Below are 19,874 nucleotides of genomic sequence, written 5' to 3' on the forward strand. Positions count from 1 at the left end.
TAACTAAACATGCTCAAAAGTTATAATTATAAATAATTAATTATAACATTGTATGAAATTAAATAAATAAAAGAGAACATACTTGGTTTGGAGAAAATAAAACAATCCTAGCACACGCACGTGTTGATGCGTAGCGATGTTTTTGGGCTTGAGAAAACTGGGCCGCTTCCTCTCTGTTCAGTAGTGGGCCTTTTTTTTTCTTTTCTTTCTCCTTTTTCTTTGCCTGCTTTTTTTTTTCTTTTTTTTCTTTTCCTTTTTTTATTTTATTTTTTTTATTCTAGGCCACAAGGCCTGCTTCTTTGTTTTTTGTTTTTTTTGTTATTGTTGTTGGGTCGGGTCACACCCTTTTTTTCTTCCCTCTCTCTCTCTCTCTTTCTCTCTTCTTCTTCGCGTTTTCTTCTTCGCGATTTCTAGTTCTCTACTCTGTTCTTCTAAATAGCAGGTGGGCTGGAACGGAGGAGGCCGGAAGGAGGATCTGGCCGGTCTGGACAGTGAGATGAGACCGGTGAGGTGAGGCCCGTGGGTTTGGCCGGCGATAGTGTTGGTATGCAGGAGTAGTGCGCTGCAGGTGGAATCTGCGCATGCGGGTGAGCAAACGCGGGTTGCAAGGATGCTAGGGCTGCTGCAGTGCATTGAAGGCGTGCTGCTGGTAGCTGGAGGCCGTGCAAGGCTAGGCCCGTGTGTGCTGCGTTATAGGCGGGGAGGAAGCCGGTCTGGACTGGGGAGGGGAGGCGCAGACAGGGCTAAGCACTGTGGTGCTTGGCCTAGTGCTCGGCCGGAAAGGCAGAGGTGAGGTCGGTCTGGGCAGGGCCGACCTAGGGAGAATTTTTTTTTTATTGGTGGCGGCAGAAAAAGAAAAAAAATTCTCTAGGGTTTTGAGGGGGTTTTTTTTTTTCGCTAAAGTTTTCTTTTCTATTGGCTTATTTGCTCTGAACGTGCTGATAACGTGTAAAAGTAAATTGAATTGGAATTGGTCTACTCATTTCATTTTATAGCCCCTTTATATAGGGAGAGAATTACAGCTGAAATATCAATTACAATGATAATATTAAATGTTGATTGATCCGTAATCGTGCTGATTGATGGTAATCGCTGATTCTTTGATTCCCTCTCCGTCAGTCGCTTTGACGAAGGCATATAATATTTTTTTCCTTTTAACACAATTTCTATTGTTTGGTTGTATCTATTTAGGATTTGAAATGTGTAATAAATTAAGAAAGTTTAAAATAAATAAAAAATAAAATAGAAAAAAGCCTTGTTTTGGAAATAAAAATTGAATACTGCAAAGGAATTCGTAAAAGACACATATTTTGGTGGAAATTGAAGTGGGGAATTTAAATAATTAATTCCTTTTTCTTTTCTTTTTTCACATGGAAATTTAAAATTTTAATCTGATAATACCAAACAAGGGAATTGGCTTTTAGGAATTATAAAATCCTCATTTTCAATTAAATTCCATCATTTTTTCCCTCATCCAAACACACTAATTTTCTCCACTAGTAGCTAATATAATATATAATATTTATAATATAATTTAAACTATAAAATAGGTTACCATGGATCCTCTTATAGTTTTAGTTATATAATATTTAAGAGATTTATTGGAGATATTTTGATCAATGAGGGTCAATCTATTAATATAAATGAAGGTTACATTACAAAAAGGACTCACCCTACCAGGTTACTACAATATTGAGTCATGAAAGAGCACCCACTACCTAATGACGAAGTGATGTTAGCTCAGTGGTTAGAGCACCCACTACCTAATAAAGAAGTCATGGGTTCGAGTCACCATGGGAGTAGGAGTGAAATCCTTTGATCCTGTTTATTAAAAAGAAAAAAAAAAAGAGTCATGAAAGAAAATTCTAATGTAAAAACCCTAAAGCAATCTATTGGAGATGATTACTAAATATTTAATATATGTCAGCATGGTGAGGACATGAAGTAATCACTAGATATTTGTTATAGGGAAGTGAAATTCACACTTCCCATTTTACAATCTACAGTCCATGTTTCACTTTTCAGTACTTAATATCACATATTTTACAATCCACATAACAAAAAGACAAAATTCAAAATACTAAAAAAGAAATATGAAGCGTAGATTGTGACATGGGGAGTGTGAATTTCACTCTCCTTGTTATAATCATTATACCTACCTACATTAGATAGGTATATAAGCTGCTACCTAACAATTTAAATTAGCACCCTAAGCTAAAACCTTAATACTTACTTTAATTATTGGGGACTATTTTTATGCAACCGGCCTAAAAGTAGTAACTTTATAACCTAATTGATTAATTTGTTGTTGATAATTGAAAACTAGTATCATTTGCTTAGAATTTAGTGTGCTCTACTAAACATATTCTAATTAGCAAACATAAATAGCTTAAAATCATTAATTTAGGCGGCAATCGATAAGTTGTTTGGTTAAATCATTGACCTGAAGGCCAGAGAGTTTAAGAGAAAGTCGAGTTCTAGGTACCTCCTAGCAGGCCACATGGGACAGCTTTTCCATTGAACTTGCCAATTTTCTCACTGCAAACAAAGACTATTTATTACAGTGTATCACAAAATCTAAAATCAGAACTAAAACCCTTAAATGAAACCCTAAATAACTAACATGCTAAATAAAACCGCAATTATCCAATCGTCACTGAGTTATCAACTCACAACTCCAAAATCATAAAAGAGAAAGACAAAAAAAATCAAGAGCTGAAAAAAGAGAAGCGGCATACCTGGGTGTGTTGCTTGCTGATTGGTCAGGCATAGAAGAAGGAGGATGAGGAGATCTTCGACGGAAAGGAGAAGCTCGTCGGTCCCGGCTGTAAGGTCCAAAGCTAATCTCGTCGATCTCAACGGTAGGTTTCGGTTCGAGGTGTTGCGGAGCTTGGGTGAGAGAGCGAACTATGAAGTTTGGGGTTGCAGAGGGATAGATAGATTGAAAAGCGGGGAAAAAAAAAATTAGGGCTGCAGTTTTGTTAATGGAAAATTTGGCATAGAGATCGGTCATCGGGTTTGTTTTTCTTTATGGGCCCTACTATATTTTTATAAACAAACAACGATTTGTGGTTTCGAACATTTTATTATATACATCATTTTTTACTTACTTGCTGGCACCATTGTTTAATTGTTTTCACACCTAGCTGGGTAGAGTATTTTGATCCTAAAGGATGAAAGCTCACCCTTACAATAGTTTGTGGATGCAGGTACTGTGTACGAAGATAGGACATTTGGATGATGTTGGGTGGATTAGTTACTTTGTATTACAAAGTTTGTTTCGCATGACTAGTTTCCTTATTTTCCCTTTTCTCGTATAATTTATTTGACGAGTTTTGATTGGTTGAAAAATATCTCTTTTGTAAATTCATTGTACTTTTGACTTTAAACTAGACTGTTATTTGTTAATGGTTATTTTTCAAGTTTGAAAAATTTTCTACCCGACCTAGCGCTCTGCTAGGGTTTGTGGAGCGGCGCATCTTCCTGATCCGTCACGACCTATACCTACTCCTTCATGGAGAAAATTTTAGGCTTCGCCTCTTCTTGCTCGTTTTTGTTTTCGGAGGCGATTCATTTTTTGAGGGGAGTTTGGGCGCTGTTGCGCCGATGGGCCACCAAATGGTTGGGACGGCATCAGAGGAGGGCGGAAATTGTTGGGAGGAGTGGGATCCGGGTAGAGGCCACGGTGTTGAAGCGGTGGTCAATCAGTGGTTGCGAAGGGTGGATCTTCTCCGGTCGGACTACATGTCTCTGATACTGTCGTGTTCTGTCTATGGGTCTGCTCTTCGTGGAGTAGGCGACATCTTTTGGGCAGACGACACCTCTTCGTGTGGCGGTATGGCAGAGGCATGGTGCGACACCGGCCGCTGGGCTGATTGTCGGGATGTTTTGGGTGCTAGCAGACGACTTCGTGGGCCTTGGGCTCAAGTTGATTTCTTGGATTTTAGCCTGAGTTCGAGTGGGTGGACAATTGCTGGCCTGAGGTTCTGTTTCCATGGGTTTGTGGTTGTAGGCCTTCATTTGTCTGTTACCGGCGTCAGACGGATCCGAATCTGGGATCCGGGTGGGTCTTGCAAAGGGATCCGGATCTGGGATCCGGGAGAGAGTGGGACTTGGGCTGCGTTCCACTATTTTTGTTGGATTGTTGCTCATTTGCTAAAATGGTTTGGGGCTCCTCTGCGGTATTGGTATTGGATTCGGGACCCAAGTCTTTGGTATATGTTCGTGAAAGATCGTCTGCCATCATGGCCATGTTCTGACACCCTTGGCCGGCTTCGATCTTTAGGTGGGAGAGTGCCTTCATTCCGGTGGCAAGTTGATTTTTGTCAGGTTGTGCGTTGGAGTTCAATGGGTAGTCAAACCACTGACTACTCAATTCACTACACAGCTGCAATCCGTAGTGTAAAATCAGCGCTGCGTTTCGACGCTGTTGCTCTTGCATTTTTAATTCTTTGTATTTCAGATGCAATTTTTGCATCTTTTCCTTTCCTATCGTTTATTTTCTTTTTTATGCCTTTTGGCATGGTATCATTGTAATCTTTCAATTTCAATAGAGAGAGAGAGAGAGAGAGAGAGAGATAACTAATAATTTATCTTTAATTTTCACCACTAATATCTAATATAATAGATAATATTTAGAGTATAATTTAAATTACCACTTACCTGCCTCTTATAGTTTTAGTATATATAATATTTAGGAGATTTGCTGGAGTTTTTATTATCAATGATGGGTGTCAATCTATTAACCCTACATTACAAAATATCTCACCCGATTAACTGGGTTACGAGAATATTGAGCCACGAAAGAAAATCCTAAAGTAAAAATAAAAAATTTAAAAAAAAAAACTAAAGCAATCCAACATATGCAATCCTAAAGTGAAGCGTCAAATAATTACATCAAGATCCTTCCCCAATTTATTTACATTCTCAAGTAAACACCTTACACAGAAGGGGCCCCGGACTCAATAAAAAGATAAAAAATAAAAGTAAAACTTACAGGTCCAACCAACCAAGTAACTGAAGCGCAAGTATAATTAAAACAGAGACCCAAGTACAAAGCCTTGAGCCCAAAAACAGCAGCAAGGGGTCCAAACCCATCCAATCCCCAGCTGCAAGAGATTTGATGGAGATGATTCAGGCAAATCCGTTAGGAAATCTAGCTCAATATTCAACTAATATAGGCGAAAATGTGACGTAAGAGAATTCCAAAAAGCAAGGAAATGCTCAAACCGTTATCCATCTCCAGCTGAATCATCCTTTCAAAACAAAAAAAACTCAACTACCCAGTAACACAGATTTATTCGTTTCAGAGTTGTTGAACGGCAACCAAAACCAAAGATGATTGGTAGGAGGATCTGGAGCAAGCGGGCTTGGGTCACCGGCCACCGATGGCTCTGTTCGCGCACTGCTCCGGGCCTATCGCCGGCGACGGTGTGCTCAGATCACACCTCTCTATTTCGTGTATTCTCGTCTTCCACCTCATTTCGATGTGTTGATGGGATACCCAAAGTGAGCCTCTTTCAGCAGATTTTGGTCTGGGTTTTGATCGAATGATTAGTCCAAAGATCGAAAGTTGCCTGATTTTGTATAAATTTTGTAACTTTATCTGTGATCTTGATCGTTTTATGGTATTTGGTTGTGCGGTTGTTGCAGTCTAGCATTGCTCATCATGTGAAGAGGAGCTGGTGTTCGAGTCAGGCTCAGGCGTCCAGTGATGTAACTAGTGGTAGTGGTATAGTTGATGTGCCGTTGGCTCAAACCGGTGAAGGCATTGCTGAGTGTGAACTCCTCAAATGGTTTGTGAAAGAGGTCAGTGCTTGAGCTGCTTTTGCATATGCCTATCTTACCATACATGTCAAAATTAGTGTATATATTGCTGAGGCATCTATGGTTGTGTGAAGGAGGAGACTATATTGTTTTTTGTGATTTTGGCAGGGTGATCAAGTGGAAGCCTTTCAGCCAATTTGTGAGGTTCAAAGTGACAAAGCAACGATTGAGATAACAAGCCGTTATCAAGGAAGAGTTGCTCAGATTCACTACGTTCCTGGTGACATTGTGAAGGTGAGAACATGTAATGCGCCTTAGTTTTCTTTTTCCGCTATTGAGGGATTGTACATCAGACTTTTGTTTCTTCATGGCCATAGAGATATTAGTTTTAGGTATTGCCTCAAGATATTATTACTATCTGTTCTTTGAGAAACAGAAGGGATAGAAGACTGGTTGAGATGTGATATCTAGTGTTTATATACCATGCCAGTATGAATGTGCTAGTTGTGTCGAGTATAAGATAATTGTTTGTCCACAGTCTAACAGCTCAGGTTTTTGGAGTAAGGGGAGAACTAACAAAACTCACCAGAGCAAAAGATGCTGAATTTGAAAATTTGTAATTGCCAACAAGCTAATATAAGTTGCATTACAATCTTGAGTCTTTTGGTAATGAAGAGAGTGTACATATGCAGGAGAGGGTTAATGTATTGTTCGATCACACTAACATCTTTAATCATAGGATAAACTTATAAAACTAGACTTGCTTACGAGGAAGAGTCAGAGTTGTGGGTTACTGGGATGTCTGGCAGAGAGGTTGGCATAGGGCTAATAGCTTTGCTATTGGTTATGCACTTTCTGGGTTTTGCATATGCTGTAGATATGAACATGTAGTAGCAATTACTGTTTTGAAATTTTAAGGAGCGACAGCATGGCATTTTTTATTGGTGACTTAAATCATTTAGCTTTTATCCTAATTTGACATTATTATTTATGCTTTTGAGTTTAATGAATTCTTAGGTTGGAGAAATTCTTTTGAAAATGATGGTTGCGGAATCTGAGGTTCCAAAGCAGACTTGCAATAGTTTGGAGAATACAAAGTCACTAGATTCTGACCTGAACACACAGAACATAGGTGGAGTTCTATCCACACCTCCCGTTAGGAACCTTGCAAAGAAATATGGTATCGATATCAATGAAGTCCATGGAACTGGTGACGATGGGAGAGTACTGAAAGAAGATGTCCTTAAGTTTGCTTTGCAGAAGGGAATTATTGAAGATTCATCTGCCTCTTCGACTTCTAGTTCTGATGAATTTTCCGGATTAGAAGAGAGTTACTCGCATCAATCAGCTAAAGCTGGGTGGATATGTGAAGATAAGACAGTTACCTTGAGGTAGTATGCAAATATGTACTGGAATATCTCCTTTCATTAGTATGATCCATGGCTGGAACTTGCAAATTTTATTATTCGTGTACAGCTTCTGACTTTTAGTGATATTAATCAAAGGGAAGTGAAGTATGCATGCAGCTTACTTCTTTTCTGTTCTTTCAGGGGCTTCCAGCGCGCAATGGTCAAATCAATGACTATGGCTGCAAAAGTTCCACATTTTCATTTTGTTGAGGAGATAAATTGCAATGCACTTGGAAAGCTAAAAGAGTCTTTCCAAAGGAGCAACTCTGATTCAAGTGTTAAGCACACCTTCCTTCCATCATTGATAAAGACACTTTCAATGGCCATAAGCAAATATCCATTAGTGAACAGTTGTTTCACTGAGGAGTCACTTGAGGTCGTCCTAAAAGGTTTGTACATTTGTTTCTGCTTAATCCATTGCAATTATCTATTGAATGTTGGCCACATTTCTACTTGAACTTGATCATTTGGTTTGACAGAGAGAACATGCTAATACTATCTTCTTAGACTCGACTTTCTGGAGTTATATTTTAACTATTGAAAATTTGTATAGGTTCCCACAACATCGGAATCGCCATGGATACTCCATATGGTCTAGTTGTGCCAAACATAAAGAATGTTCAGTCTCTTTCCATATTGGAGGTCAGTTTTATATGACCCCTCATCCCTCACCCCTCTAACTGTTAATCCCACTCTATATCAGAAAATATATACCCTGCTTGGTTCAATTGTAAGAGATCCAGGATTTGAGAATATATTCATGGTTGTAGCTTGAATTCAGGACTTTTAGATGATTGACTCTAGCAAATGTACCTCTATATGCAAGGTTAATGGTCCTCTATGCTTTGTTAAATAGAATGATGACATATGCTTATTATTACAGGACGTCTAATTTTCAGTAGCTTAATGGTGAATGGACTTCATTAATTACATGTATGATGCACACAGATAACAAAGAAACTTTCACGGTTACTACAATTGGCATTGGAAAAGGGTTTAGTTAATGGTCCTCTATGCTTGGTTAAATAGAATGACATATGCTTATAATTAAAGGACGTCTAATTTTCAGTAGCTTAATGGTGAATGGACTTCATTAATTATATGTATGATGCACACAGATAACAAAGGAACTTTCACGGTTACTACAATTGGCATTGGAAAACAAGCTTAGGCCTGAAGATATATCTGGAGGAACAATTACTCTAAGTAATATTGGGGCTATTGGTGGGAAGTATGGTTCCCCTCTTCTCAACTTGCCAGAGGTTGCCATTATTGCAATTGGACGAATTCAGAAGGTTCCACAATATGCAGATGATGGAAGTGTATATCCTGCATCAGTTATGACGGTGAGCATTTAAGATTCTGTATCGATTGCTTTGGATTAATTGAAAACGTCTAAGCTTACAACACCTTCCAAACAAATTATCATGTTCTAAGCACTGCGTGCCAATGCCCTTACTCAATTTGCTGAAGAAGCAACAGAAGAAGGGCCAAGTCCCTCTCCATTACAAATCCCATATCCATATTGCCTATTAGACTTTTGAATGAATCATTCAGCAGAGTGAGTCAAATGTTTATCTGTAATGGTGGAACGTGAGGCTTTGGCCCGTCTAATGTTATGTTTGGTTGTTCTTGTCAGGTTAATATAGGCGCTGATCATAGAGTGCTGGACGGAGCAACTGTTGCCCGATTCTGTAAAGAGTGGAAACAATTAATAGAGAATCCAGAGCTGCTCATGTTGCACATGACATAGAGGACTGGTCATGTGCTTAAATCTAATCTTGTGTTTCTGAGCAGCTGGAGTTGGAAGGAGGATGCACCATTTGCAAAGTTTATTTTCTCAGGCTTTTTACGAAAGCAAGAGGAGGCCGCTCAAGAGAAGTTCTAGTGCTGTAGGTGCAAGTTTAGTAGGCCATCTTTCTCTGGTGCTTCGTCTAATGCAAATCCTCCCTTATTTCAAGCTTGGATACTAATAATGTCGGAAATAGCCGTATCATACCCACGTAAACTTTGTGATGATGCGCCAAAGAAAGCTATTTGTGACGAGGAGTTCGATCAACTGTTTATAAATACATTTTCTGGATAAGTAGATGTGCTCTTCGACTTAGTTTGCAGAAAACTATTACTCAAAAAAAAAAAAAAAAACAACCCTTAAGGTTAAATTTTCAAAATACCTAAAATTGCCCTTCTTTTATTAAATTTCAAAATCTGTAGCTTAATGTATAAAGGTTATAATAGTAACTTGATAGGTATGGAAAACAGAAAACGGGAAAGAAAAAAAAATCACATGGGAGCGGTTCTTTTCCAACTGCATTAGAACTGCAATTGCGGTTTGAAAAGAGTATAATATTTGAAAAAAAAAATTTCAGATTAATTTTACATAAATACTAGTCTTTCTCTACACATGTTCTGCATGTGCAAATTATTATTATTTTTTTTCAGAAAAAAATAAAAATAAATATCGGAGTTAGTTATTGTAGAGAAAACATAATAGGGAGAGAAAAATGACTGTGAAAATTTTATTTATTTATTTATTTTAATAAAAATGTATTTTTTAAATGTCTTAATTACCCTTCTAATTTAATTAATTCTCAAAGTTTATTAATTTTTTAGAGTTTTTTTGGTCAAAATTCTAGATTTTGGCTAACAAACTCTCTATATAAATATGAATGTTTCTGCATGGGTAATGCATGTGTGTGAGCTCTTACCCAATCATCAAAGGGAGCTTTTTTACATGTTATTATGGGCCTTATGGGTGGAATGAAATGCCACAGTCTGGAGGGGGTCTTCTTTCAGACCATTGAACACTGCAGCCTAGGCTTCGAAATTATTGAGTGATTATCAAGCAGTGCATCAGATTCATGTGAAAAGGAAGATGAGACAAAGGACCAATTAGTGGCAGCTTCCACCGAGTGAGAGACTCAAACAGAATACGGATGACGCGTACCATGGCTCAACTGGACAAGGGGGAATTGGTGCCGTTATCAAAGATGAGTTTGGTGTGTGTTTAGCTGCAATTGCACAGCCCTTTTCCCATGTTAGCTCGGCTTTCCAGATGGAGTTGGAGGCTATGAGAGCGGGTCTTCTACTACTTATTCACCAAGGCATGGATGGTGTGGACATTGAGACCGACTGTGCCGTGGTGGTTACAGCACTTAAAGGAAATATGGAAGATCTTTCAGAGGTAGGTTGTATTGTGGATGATTGCAAAGATTATATGAGTGCAATTCCCTCCTACAATTTACAATCTATTTACAGGGAAGCAAATGATGTAGCTCATAGATTGGCGCACCTTGCTAGTGTTAACTATTTAGATTATTACTGGCTAGATGAGGCTGCTGTGATTATCCAGGATGTACTCTATGAGGATTCTTGTACTAGTACTCGAGGTATAGGTATTACGTCCCCCTCGCTGTACAATCATCCTTTCTACTATTATTAATAATAACGGGCGTGGGGCTGAGCCTCTTAGTTAAGCTGGGTTCCAAACCCCTTTTCAAAAAAAAAAAATATAGATATAACAAAAAGAAAATGCAAATTAAGAGGCTAGTAGATGAAGCCAAGGTATTATTGAGTCGTTTTCAGTCTTGTAGTTGGGGTTATATCCTAGGGAGTGTAATAAAGCTACCAATTGTGTGGCAAAAGCCGCTCTTTTTTTACCATTTCCTACATATTGGTGGAGGATGACGCCGGAGTGGCTGAATCCAATCCTAGTTGCAGAGTTAAGTCATTGAGTCTTTAAATGGATAAGACAAAAAAAAAAAGTGTTTAAATGGAGTGTGGTACTCTTTCCTATGATTGTGATAGGTTTTAATGAGGTTACTATATAGGGTCCGGATCAAGGGACACTTCTTTTTACACAAATTTTGACACACCTTGTGATCCATTAGATTTTAAAATATTCAATGGTTCAAATTTATTGTTTGAATTATGTCAACATACAATAAGGTGATGTGGCAAATGACATGACATTACATATTTTTTAATCTAAAATTAAACATTTCTTCATTAAAAGAAAAAATTAAATTAAATTTGAAGAATCAAAATCAACAAAACGAAATAAAAGAAGAAGAAGAATAGCAGAAGATCACGCCATTGAAGGTCTTGACACACCTTCAAAATTGCCGATGTCATATTCTTTCCCCGATGCACCTTCAAAATTGCCAGCTTTCCATCACCAACCTTGAATGTCGCGCCGAAAAGAGGTTGAAGCCTTTGTTGAAGATGAATGCCTCGAATGATGTCGTAGAGGGTTGGTTGCTAGGTTAGTTAATTCAGGTATATGCTATAAACCATGATCCAAGATAATTGAATTATAGAAATTAATGCATGTATTTGAAATTGTATGTAGCAATTAGACTAACGAGATTGCTGCATGGTTTGGTGAATTTTTTGGGTTATGTTTTTTGAACATTGATCGAAATAGGAGAATAGTTTTTTATGAACATCATTTTATGATCCAGACCCTACATATTTTTTTTAACATAGAGTTGGAAGTTTTTTATGGTAGTGGCCACTTTTTCAGAAAAGTAGGTTTTTTTTTCACGTACTTATATGTTTCCCACTTTCACCATTATTTTTTTTTTGTTGTAATTTGACTATATTATCTCCATCTATTTTATTATTAACAGATTATTTTTTTAACATTTCAAGATAGGGTCTGGATCAAGGGACACTTTTTTTAACACAAATTTTGACACACCTTGTAAGCCATTAGATTTTAAAATGTTCAATGGTACAGATTTATTGTTTGAATGATGTCAACATACAACAAGGTGACGTGGCAAATGACATGAGATTACATATTTCTAATCTAAAATTAAACTTTTTTTCATTAAAAGCAAAAACAAAATTAAAATTTGAAGAATCAAAATCAACAAAAACTAAAAAGAAATAAAAGAGGAAGAAGAATAAGGAGTACTATTCTTATCAATACTGTACACGATCAAAAGAAGAAGAAAAAAATAGAAGATCATGTCATTGAATCTCTTGATGCTCTTTAAAATTACCCATGCCAGATCATATTCTTTCCACGATGCACCTTCAAAATTGCCCAACTTTCCATCACCATGAAGCTTGAGTGACAACTCTTTGCCATCATAACTTGGATTTTGATTTTTAGGTCAATATATACTTACTTTGAATTGGAAGGGCACAATAGAATACCTTGCTTGTTGATCTTTCCAACACGAACATAGACAAGTGGTATGCAGAAGCACATCGCTAGCTCCAATTCCAGCCGTCCCAAAATGATGTTCATAAAAAACTATTCTCCTATTTCGATCAATGTTCAAAAAACATAACCCAAAAAATTCACCAAACCATGCAGCAATCTCGTTAGTCTAATTGCTACATACAATTTCAAATACATGCATTAATTTCTATAATTCAATTATCTTGGATCATGGTTTATAGCATATACCTGAATTAACTAACCTAGCAACCAACCCTCTACGACATCATTCGAGGCATTCATCTTCAACAAAGGCTTCAACCTCTTTTCGGCGCGACATTCAAGGTTGGTGATGGAAAGCTGGCAATTTTGAAGGTGCATCGGGGAAAGAATATGACATCGGCAATTTTGAAGGTGTGTCAAGACCTTCAATGGCGTGATCTTCTGCTATTCTTCTTCGTCTTTTATTTCGTTTTGTTGATTTTGATTCTTCAAATTTAATTTAATTTTTTCTTTTAATGAAGAAATGTTTAATTTTAGATTAAAAAATATGTAATGTCATGTCATTTGCCACATCACCTTATTGTATGTTGACATAATTCAAACAATAAATTTGAACCATTGAATATTTTAAAATCTAATGGATCACAAGGTGTGTCAAAATTTGTGTAAAAAGAAGTGTCCCTTGATCCGGACCCTACTATATATATACTCCTTGATGTAGTACTCTATTATTGATGAATGAATTCACTTTCGATCAAAAAATAAATAAATTATGAGGCTAGTTCATAAAAATAGAAACGCTAATGCACGCTGATAGGGTCCGGTTGTTTTTTTTTTTTTTTGAATGGATTGAAGAAAACAGAAGAAAAGAAAGGAGGAGGGAAAAAAATGTTTATTGGTGGACTGACAGGTTTGGCACAGCACCATATAAAACCGTTTTCAACCGTCACTAACCGCTCTTCTTTATCAAATTTCCAGTTTCCTTCACAAAAAGGAAGGTTACTGTTCCTCTGCAGAGCCCAAGCCTCTCACTTTTTCTTCCATGGCATTCAAAATGAACTTGCTCATATTCATCTCACTCTTGGCTTTCTCAGTTGGCTCCAAGCTTTCATATTCAGGTAACTCGCATTCAAAAACTTCTCTTCGTTTCTTCAAATGATTCATCTTTGTCTTTAGCCTTCTGTGTTTGTCTTTGTTTCAGACAACGCAGCGGTGCCGGAGTTCACATTCAGTTGGCTGGACGATAAAGACACATATCAAGCCGGCGAAATCGCCACCATAAGCATCAGAGCACTAAACAACTTTGACAAGCTTGACAAGAATGCGTTCAAGCCCACTCTTACAGTAGATGGAAAGATTGGGAATAGCTCTGTAGTATCTGGGGTTCTTTCAGATTTTGAAGGAGACCCTACTAGTTGGAAGCTTTTCTTTACTACAATAACAGCCGGGTTGTTTAACGTGTTGATCAATGAGGACCACTACAAAGTGTTTGATTCATCTCTGCATTTCCAAGTTCATCCAGGTTTTGGTTTGTTTAATTTCATTAGCTCTTTTAGTCTTTTTGAGGTATGTGTTGAACTAACCCAATTGCTTTTTGCTGTTTTTGATTGAAGGGAAAATATACCCATCTGTCTGTGTTGCTTCGTGGATGGGTTTCGTCCACGAGTTTGAAGCTGGTGCTCAAGCTAGAGTACAGATACTTCCGAAGGATGCATTTGGGAATAAGATCAATGAAACCAGTGAAGATCCAAGGGTACATAATTTTACAGTGTCTGTATTTCATGCAAATGATTCCACAAGCATACCGAACATCACCCACTTTGGTTGGAACCAATTTGGTTATATCATCATGGAATTCATTGTGGTAAAAGCTGGAGACCTCTTGTTGCATGTGGAAGGTGGTAATCAGAGCTTAAATGGCTGTCCACTACCCTTTAAGGTGAACCCAGGTGGCGTACCATAGCAATATTTATAATTATAAGCTCATAATATTTGTCGAGGCAACTGCATAAATTAAGATGAGTTGGATAATCTCCAATTTAGGACTTAAACAGTTCTTTTTATGGTTTATAATGGCAATGAAGAAGCCATTCAATTATGTGATTATTTCACACAGATATGCTCTTTTTCCATAGTAGAGTTATTGTAAGTCGATTTTTACTGCAGGACCTCTTGAAGTTTCCAATTGTGTGGTGAAATGGGATTTTGAACCAAATGCATGGCAATTATATTCCAAGATGGAAATCTTTATATACCAGCAAGATCAATATGGTAACCTTGTTCCAGGACTCTATGAATTTGATGCTGAAGTTGTTGAGACAGAGACGAATTTGTCAATACCTGTTCCAGATTTGCACTTTGAAGAAGTGGCAGCTGGAATTCAGCTGTTTTCTTTTACTAATCTGGAACCAGGCAACTTTTTGCTGACTATATCAGATATGAAGCATGATAAAAGCATCTCTAATATGCCATATGCTTATACCGTCTTTGTTGGTGAGTTTCATCTTGTTTTAGTAACATATTGGTGTTATAAGTTATTCCTCTTCCTTACACATGCCTCTCTTGTGTACATTTGGATAGGCTATTGCAATGGGATAAACAGTGTTGTTAATGGAACTGGTTTAAATAGCTCCGCGGCAGGAGAAAGATCAGAATTTTCAGTTTATTTGAATGATGCTTATCAAAATCCCTCTCCAGTTGAAATCGAAAGGCTTGAAATACAAATTGTAAGGGAAATTGACTCCTACCATGTGCAGTCGAGCATATTTCCTATCCAGATCATCAATGGTACATGCAAGTTAGCAAATATTGAGTTATTTCCCTTGTTAACTATTTTCACTATATTTCACAAAATTTTGTATCTCTATGTTAGGGAGTGGACCTGCACAAGGAATAAGATATGGTACAACCAGCCAAATAGAATTTGCTCCTTCACCATCTATGACCTTGACAAATTCTGTAAGGAGAGTGTGTAGATGCATACACAAACACAGACACAGATGCATTAACTTTTACACATTATTTCCCTAAGCATTTAGATTCTAACTTTATGCAGTTTCTAAATTCAGACTGTCGGGAGCTTCAGTACTCTGGCAATAGCTCTCAATGTGGTATATACACCTGACAAGAGTGGGATTTATAAAATTTATGTGTTTTGTGGAAATATTTTGCTGAATGGAGGCCGTCCCTTTGATAAGGAAGTTATAGCAGGTATGATTTCAGCTAACATTTGTGGAAAGGAACTGCCAGATAGAAATGGAAAATGAACTAAGCCAATGCTAATAGAGCATAACATGAGCTGGCATTTCTCTGGCATTACTGCACAAAGGTCGCATTTGATTTATACAGACTTAGAAAACTTTAACTTCTAATTAAATAGGTAAATGTCAATACCAGAGTCTTAAGATATGCTAGTTTTCCAGCTTGAATCCTCTATCATGTATAAGTCACATCATGTGAAAGGATGTTTATGGAAATGGTTTTGACTTTTGTTATGACCTTGACGACTTTATTACTAATGTTATTTGTAAATTGTAATCTTGTCAGTCGTAAATGATTGCACGAACTACTTCACTGTTTCAGCCTCTTATTTCACCTGAGATGAATAGGTTCCCAAATTTGGTGCAGGGAGTGTTGATCCATCATGCTCAACAGTTGTCAAATTTTCTCCCAAGGTGGCAAGGACGATTAATAATGAAGTAGTAGTGAAGCTCGGGGATTCATTTTTCAATCCCGTCTTGTCACAACAATCTGGGCTGAAACTAGAGATTGTTTCTGTAAACAGTTCTGGCTTTTCAAGTTCCTTGTTTGTGGACAATAATGATGGGTCATACACTGTACAATATCTGGCTAAGGAGGTTGGAACTTATGAGATGTGTGCTTCATTTGATGGCAAACGTATTTCTGCCTGCCCCTTTGGGGTCAATGTCTACAGTAGTAAGTTAAGAGTAACAAGATGTTAAATAAGCATAGCTCCTGTTCTTGATGAGGTCTAATGGTATATCGATTTGATTGCCACTCGTGCTTTTTTTACTTATCTTATAGGTTGATATTTTTGCAAGTTTCACTCATTTTCAATTACTAGTACAATGAATATTAACTTTGCTTCTATTGTCACAGTATAATGGACTGAATGATGTGGTCATCTGCAGGCGAATATTTTCCCAGAGCCGAAAATGATACAATTTCTGTGTGGGAGGATGAGTCAATTGCTTTTGATGTTTTGGCCAATGACTACTTTGCTGGAAATAATGCTAGTGTTGTTGAGTTCTCCAAGGTACAACCATGCATCATGATCCTCCTTTCTATTCTCCCAGATAATTTGTTAGGATGGTGCCTATTATGAGCAACTAAATTGATCTACCATCGATTTCACATAAACACAGCCTAAACTACAAAAGAATTTTCTTGGAAATTTGATTGGTTGATGTTTCTCAGCCAGGTCATGGTTCCCTTATTGAGTATGGAAGGCTCCTCCGGTATACACCTTATAAAGACTATTATGGAAATGATTCCTTTGTGTACACAATGTCTGATATAAACGGCAATCTTGCTACTGCTTTTGTAAACATATCTGTTCTCACCATCCCACCACAATTTGTTTCATTTCCAAGTGAATTGCAAGCTACTGAAGGCGAGATTAATCCAAAATTTGGGTAAGGTACTTGCTATTAATCTATAACACATTCTTAAGGATGGCTGTATAATTATAGCTTTTGGCTATTTGCAGTGGTTTCTCTGGGTTTATGATAAGATATTCCGACATGATGGAGAACATCTCTGTTAATCTTAGTGCGCAATCTGGGACAGTATTTCTGTCTCCGATGCTAATGCAATTCTGGGAGCCCATTTGGAATGGACTTTCTGTGTACAAAGAGGATGGAGGAGTGAAGGGGTTGATATTACAAGGCAGTGTGGAAGTAATCAATTTTGCCCTTAAGTCAATACAGTACTATGGGTACTTTTCACCAATCTTATCCCCCAATCACAAAGACTCCTGTTGAATTTTGTCACCTTTGTTTGCATTCTTGTTTCATATCAGTAACATTATTTTTCACTTTCCGCAAGTCAGTAACGAGAACTTCTGTGGCTATGATACTATTCGGCTCACTACGAGGAATAGGAATGGAGTAAATGACTTGCATATTCCAGTTTTTGTGGAACCTATCAATGATCCTCCCTTTATTCATGCACCTGAGTTTATCATTCTGAAAAGTAATGAAAATGGGTCACTGATATATGACAGAGAAACAGACAAGTTTGAGTTCTATATTGGAGACCCAGATCTTCTTGCGTTCCCTGGTATGGTTAGATAAGATCATACTTTTATGTATTGAAGTAAACTGGAGATGGAAATTTGGAATCATATGCCTCACATGAATAATTCTCATATGGCAAGTTTGATGTTCTGTTGTTGGATTATCTTTCAGGTAATGAATCCCTTTTTTCGGTCATCTTCTCTATGGAAGTTAATGATGGATATTTGGTAACCAGCCTACCAGCTGAGCTCATCACTACAATAGAAGTGAAGACTAAGAATAGCTACCAGTGGCTACCACTTCAGACATATGTTACCATCTCAAAGCATTTCACGGTCAAAGCTAAGGGAATTAGATTTTATGCAACAGTTAATGAATGCAATACTGCCATGCAACAGCTGTTTTATCATGTGTGTGAACTCCCAACTTAATTACACTGTTTGGAATCATTTGTTTTGTTCAAACCAGGAATCATGTATTGTCTTGAGTCCAACATATTTTTTTTTGCACAGGGTGGAGAGCAAGATGCCATTTTGACAGTGACATTGAATGACCTGGGAAACTATGGCTGTTATTGTAACTGTTCCGAAAAGATATCAGTGCCCTTACTTGCTGAGGCTTCTGTTAATCTAATAAGAAGAAGGCAAATGAGTTCACTTGTGTCTCGTGGTAAGTGGCAATCGATTTATGGTGACTTATGAGTACTTCTGTTGGTTACCTTTGGATCTTAACATCAGTAACTTAGAGCTAAAGTGCTTCTGTCGAGACAGCTCGATAGTGCAACTCAATTTGGTTCTTGAAATCTCCCATTTGTAAGCCGTCTGTTGTGTTTGACACAGGCTTAGGATCAGCTATTGTCATCGAGTCCATTATAGTGTTTTCACTGGGAGCAGCACTAATGTTTTTCACATGCAAATGTGCAACTATCCTTGTAAATGAAAGAAGAACCAGAGCTACCAAGACTCCAGCTGACCCAGCAAGTGCACATAGTTTGGGCAAAGGAACTGTAAGTATGCTATGTCATGACTGTAGACAACTTAATATAGCACACTCTTTCTTCTAAAGCACTTATTCAAAAAGCTCAGCTCTCCATTTGTTGATTGGGCAGTCGGGTAAAAGTTTACCAGAGAACGCAACTCACCTTACTGCGTCTTGTTCAAGTCCCCTGCTTGGCAGCCAACGTCCCAACTTTCGACAACGGTAATGAATTGAAATATTCAGGTTAATAATGAACATGACATAGGACTGTGAAGGATATATCTGACATGTAATTTGCTTTGGTTTAGGTCCTGCCGTCAATCTGGAAATAGGGAATCAAGCAAGGCAGCATATACGGCTAGTGGTGAACGCATTCAGCAGAATCTTGCGCCTAGTTTTAAGCCCTTTTGTGTTGAGAAGGAATAAAGTGCAACTGTGTGAGAGTTTATTGACACTGTTATGTATTGTTGAAATTACTCGATGCAAGACCCTGACTAACCTTTCTGGTCATCAGCTTGTAACATAATGGTGTGGTATTTACTATTTGTGCCTATAAACACTTGCACATGTAGAAAAGGAAAGTGCTAGCAACCTTCTTCTTCCTTTTTTTTTTTTTTCTCTTTTCATCTTGTGTGTAAATTTAGTTTCAATTTCTGTTTAGAAGGTCCGTCTTGATTAAATCACTCATATGTAAATGAGAGATACATAATGACGACCAATATTATGTATTTGAAATAAAAGTTAGATTAGCTACCAAATGGGTCTGATTGCGTGCTAGATGTACGATGGAACGCAGAATTATTTAGTGGTCAAACTTCTCTGTTTCCTCTGTATCCACGTTAATGTTAGAATGGTCTTTTTAAATAATTATAATTATGAACTATTGAATATTAGTTATCGGTAATCTATATCTATAATTTTATACGAATGTTGGAAAATCAATAATTTGATATCTCAACTTTGCACTCCTTCATACACTTTCGTTGTTGAATGCACCAAAGTGATAGTTTTGAAAGTTCAAATATAAAAGTGTCAATTTGTCTAAAGTTTGTATACAAAAAAATTGGACACACCTATCCTAAAGACTTGGTCATTAACAAAATTGTTCCTTACATGCGTGCGCGCGTGTGTGTGACGAACACCTTTCTCTAATGAATATCGTCAGTACATTTGGTTTTGTTTTATTTTTTTGTGGGGTTAATAAGGAGCACTTTTACCGACATTGTATATATTAAAAATCAGATTGTCAATGAAGGTTTCATCCAAGCCTTTTCCAACAAATTCTTT

At 37.4% G+C, this 19,874-nt stretch overlaps 3 protein-coding genes and 1 long non-coding RNA gene across 6 annotated transcripts; 3 read left to right on the forward strand and 1 right to left on the reverse strand.

Annotated features, from left to right (window-relative positions):
- The first annotated feature begins 5,077 nt into the window (after positions 1–5,077).
- On the forward strand, positions 5,078–9,282 carry LOC112198463 (lipoamide acyltransferase component of branched-chain alpha-keto acid dehydrogenase complex, mitochondrial). Of its 2 annotated transcripts, none has more exons than XM_024339592.2 (8): positions 5,078–5,508; positions 5,644–5,808; positions 5,935–6,060; positions 6,784–7,157; positions 7,317–7,564; positions 7,729–7,817; positions 8,294–8,521; positions 8,815–9,282. In XM_024339592.2, exons 1-8 carry the CDS (start codon positions 5,338–5,340, stop codon positions 8,926–8,928), a joined length of 1,515 nt encoding a protein of 504 aa, XP_024195360.1. In that variant the 5' UTR covers positions 5,078–5,337; the 3' UTR covers positions 8,929–9,282. The 2 variants fall into 2 exon arrangements, with proteins under 2 accessions (XP_024195360.1, XP_024195361.1); XM_024339593.2 differs by having other exon boundaries at positions 5,653–5,808.
- A 948-nt stretch (positions 9,283–10,230) lies between these two features.
- Positions 10,231–10,617, forward strand: LOC112199462. Its single transcript, XM_024340479.1, has one exon. The coding sequence runs from the start codon at positions 10,231–10,233 to the stop codon at positions 10,615–10,617; it is 387 nt and encodes a 128-aa protein (XP_024196247.1).
- A 1,454-nt stretch (positions 10,618–12,071) lies between these two features.
- LOC121052534 lies at positions 12,072–12,804 on the reverse strand. The gene is made up of 2 exons (XR_005809392.1): positions 12,598–12,804; positions 12,072–12,449 (listed from the first exon to the last, which is right to left on the reverse strand). It is a non-coding gene; the product is annotated as an uncharacterized LOC121052534 (long non-coding RNA).
- Positions 12,805–13,344: 540 nt separating this feature from the next.
- On the forward strand, positions 13,345–19,170 carry LOC112199985 (protein GAMETE EXPRESSED 2). Of its 2 annotated transcripts, XM_024340983.2 has the most exons (17): positions 13,345–13,469; positions 13,553–13,873; positions 13,965–14,300; positions 14,518–14,844; positions 14,932–15,138; positions 15,224–15,309; positions 15,420–15,561; positions 15,979–16,287; positions 16,503–16,627; positions 16,789–17,006; positions 17,081–17,308; positions 17,423–17,652; positions 17,781–18,019; positions 18,122–18,278; positions 18,449–18,615; positions 18,718–18,809; positions 18,896–19,170. In XM_024340983.2, exons 1-17 carry the CDS (start codon positions 13,394–13,396, stop codon positions 19,011–19,013), a joined length of 3,378 nt encoding a protein of 1,125 aa, XP_024196751.1. In that variant the 5' UTR covers positions 13,345–13,393; the 3' UTR covers positions 19,014–19,170. The 2 variants fall into 2 exon arrangements, with proteins under 2 accessions (XP_024196751.1, XP_040374872.1); XM_040518938.1 differs by lacking the exons at positions 13,345–13,469; positions 13,553–13,873 and having other exon boundaries at positions 14,159–14,290.
- Positions 19,171–19,874: the final 704 nt, after the last annotated feature.

The sequence above is a fragment of the Rosa chinensis genome, chromosome 4 (genome assembly GCF_002994745.2).
Source record: "Rosa chinensis cultivar Old Blush chromosome 4, RchiOBHm-V2, whole genome shotgun sequence".
NCBI classification, from domain to species: Eukaryota; Viridiplantae; Streptophyta; class Magnoliopsida; order Rosales; family Rosaceae; genus Rosa; species Rosa chinensis.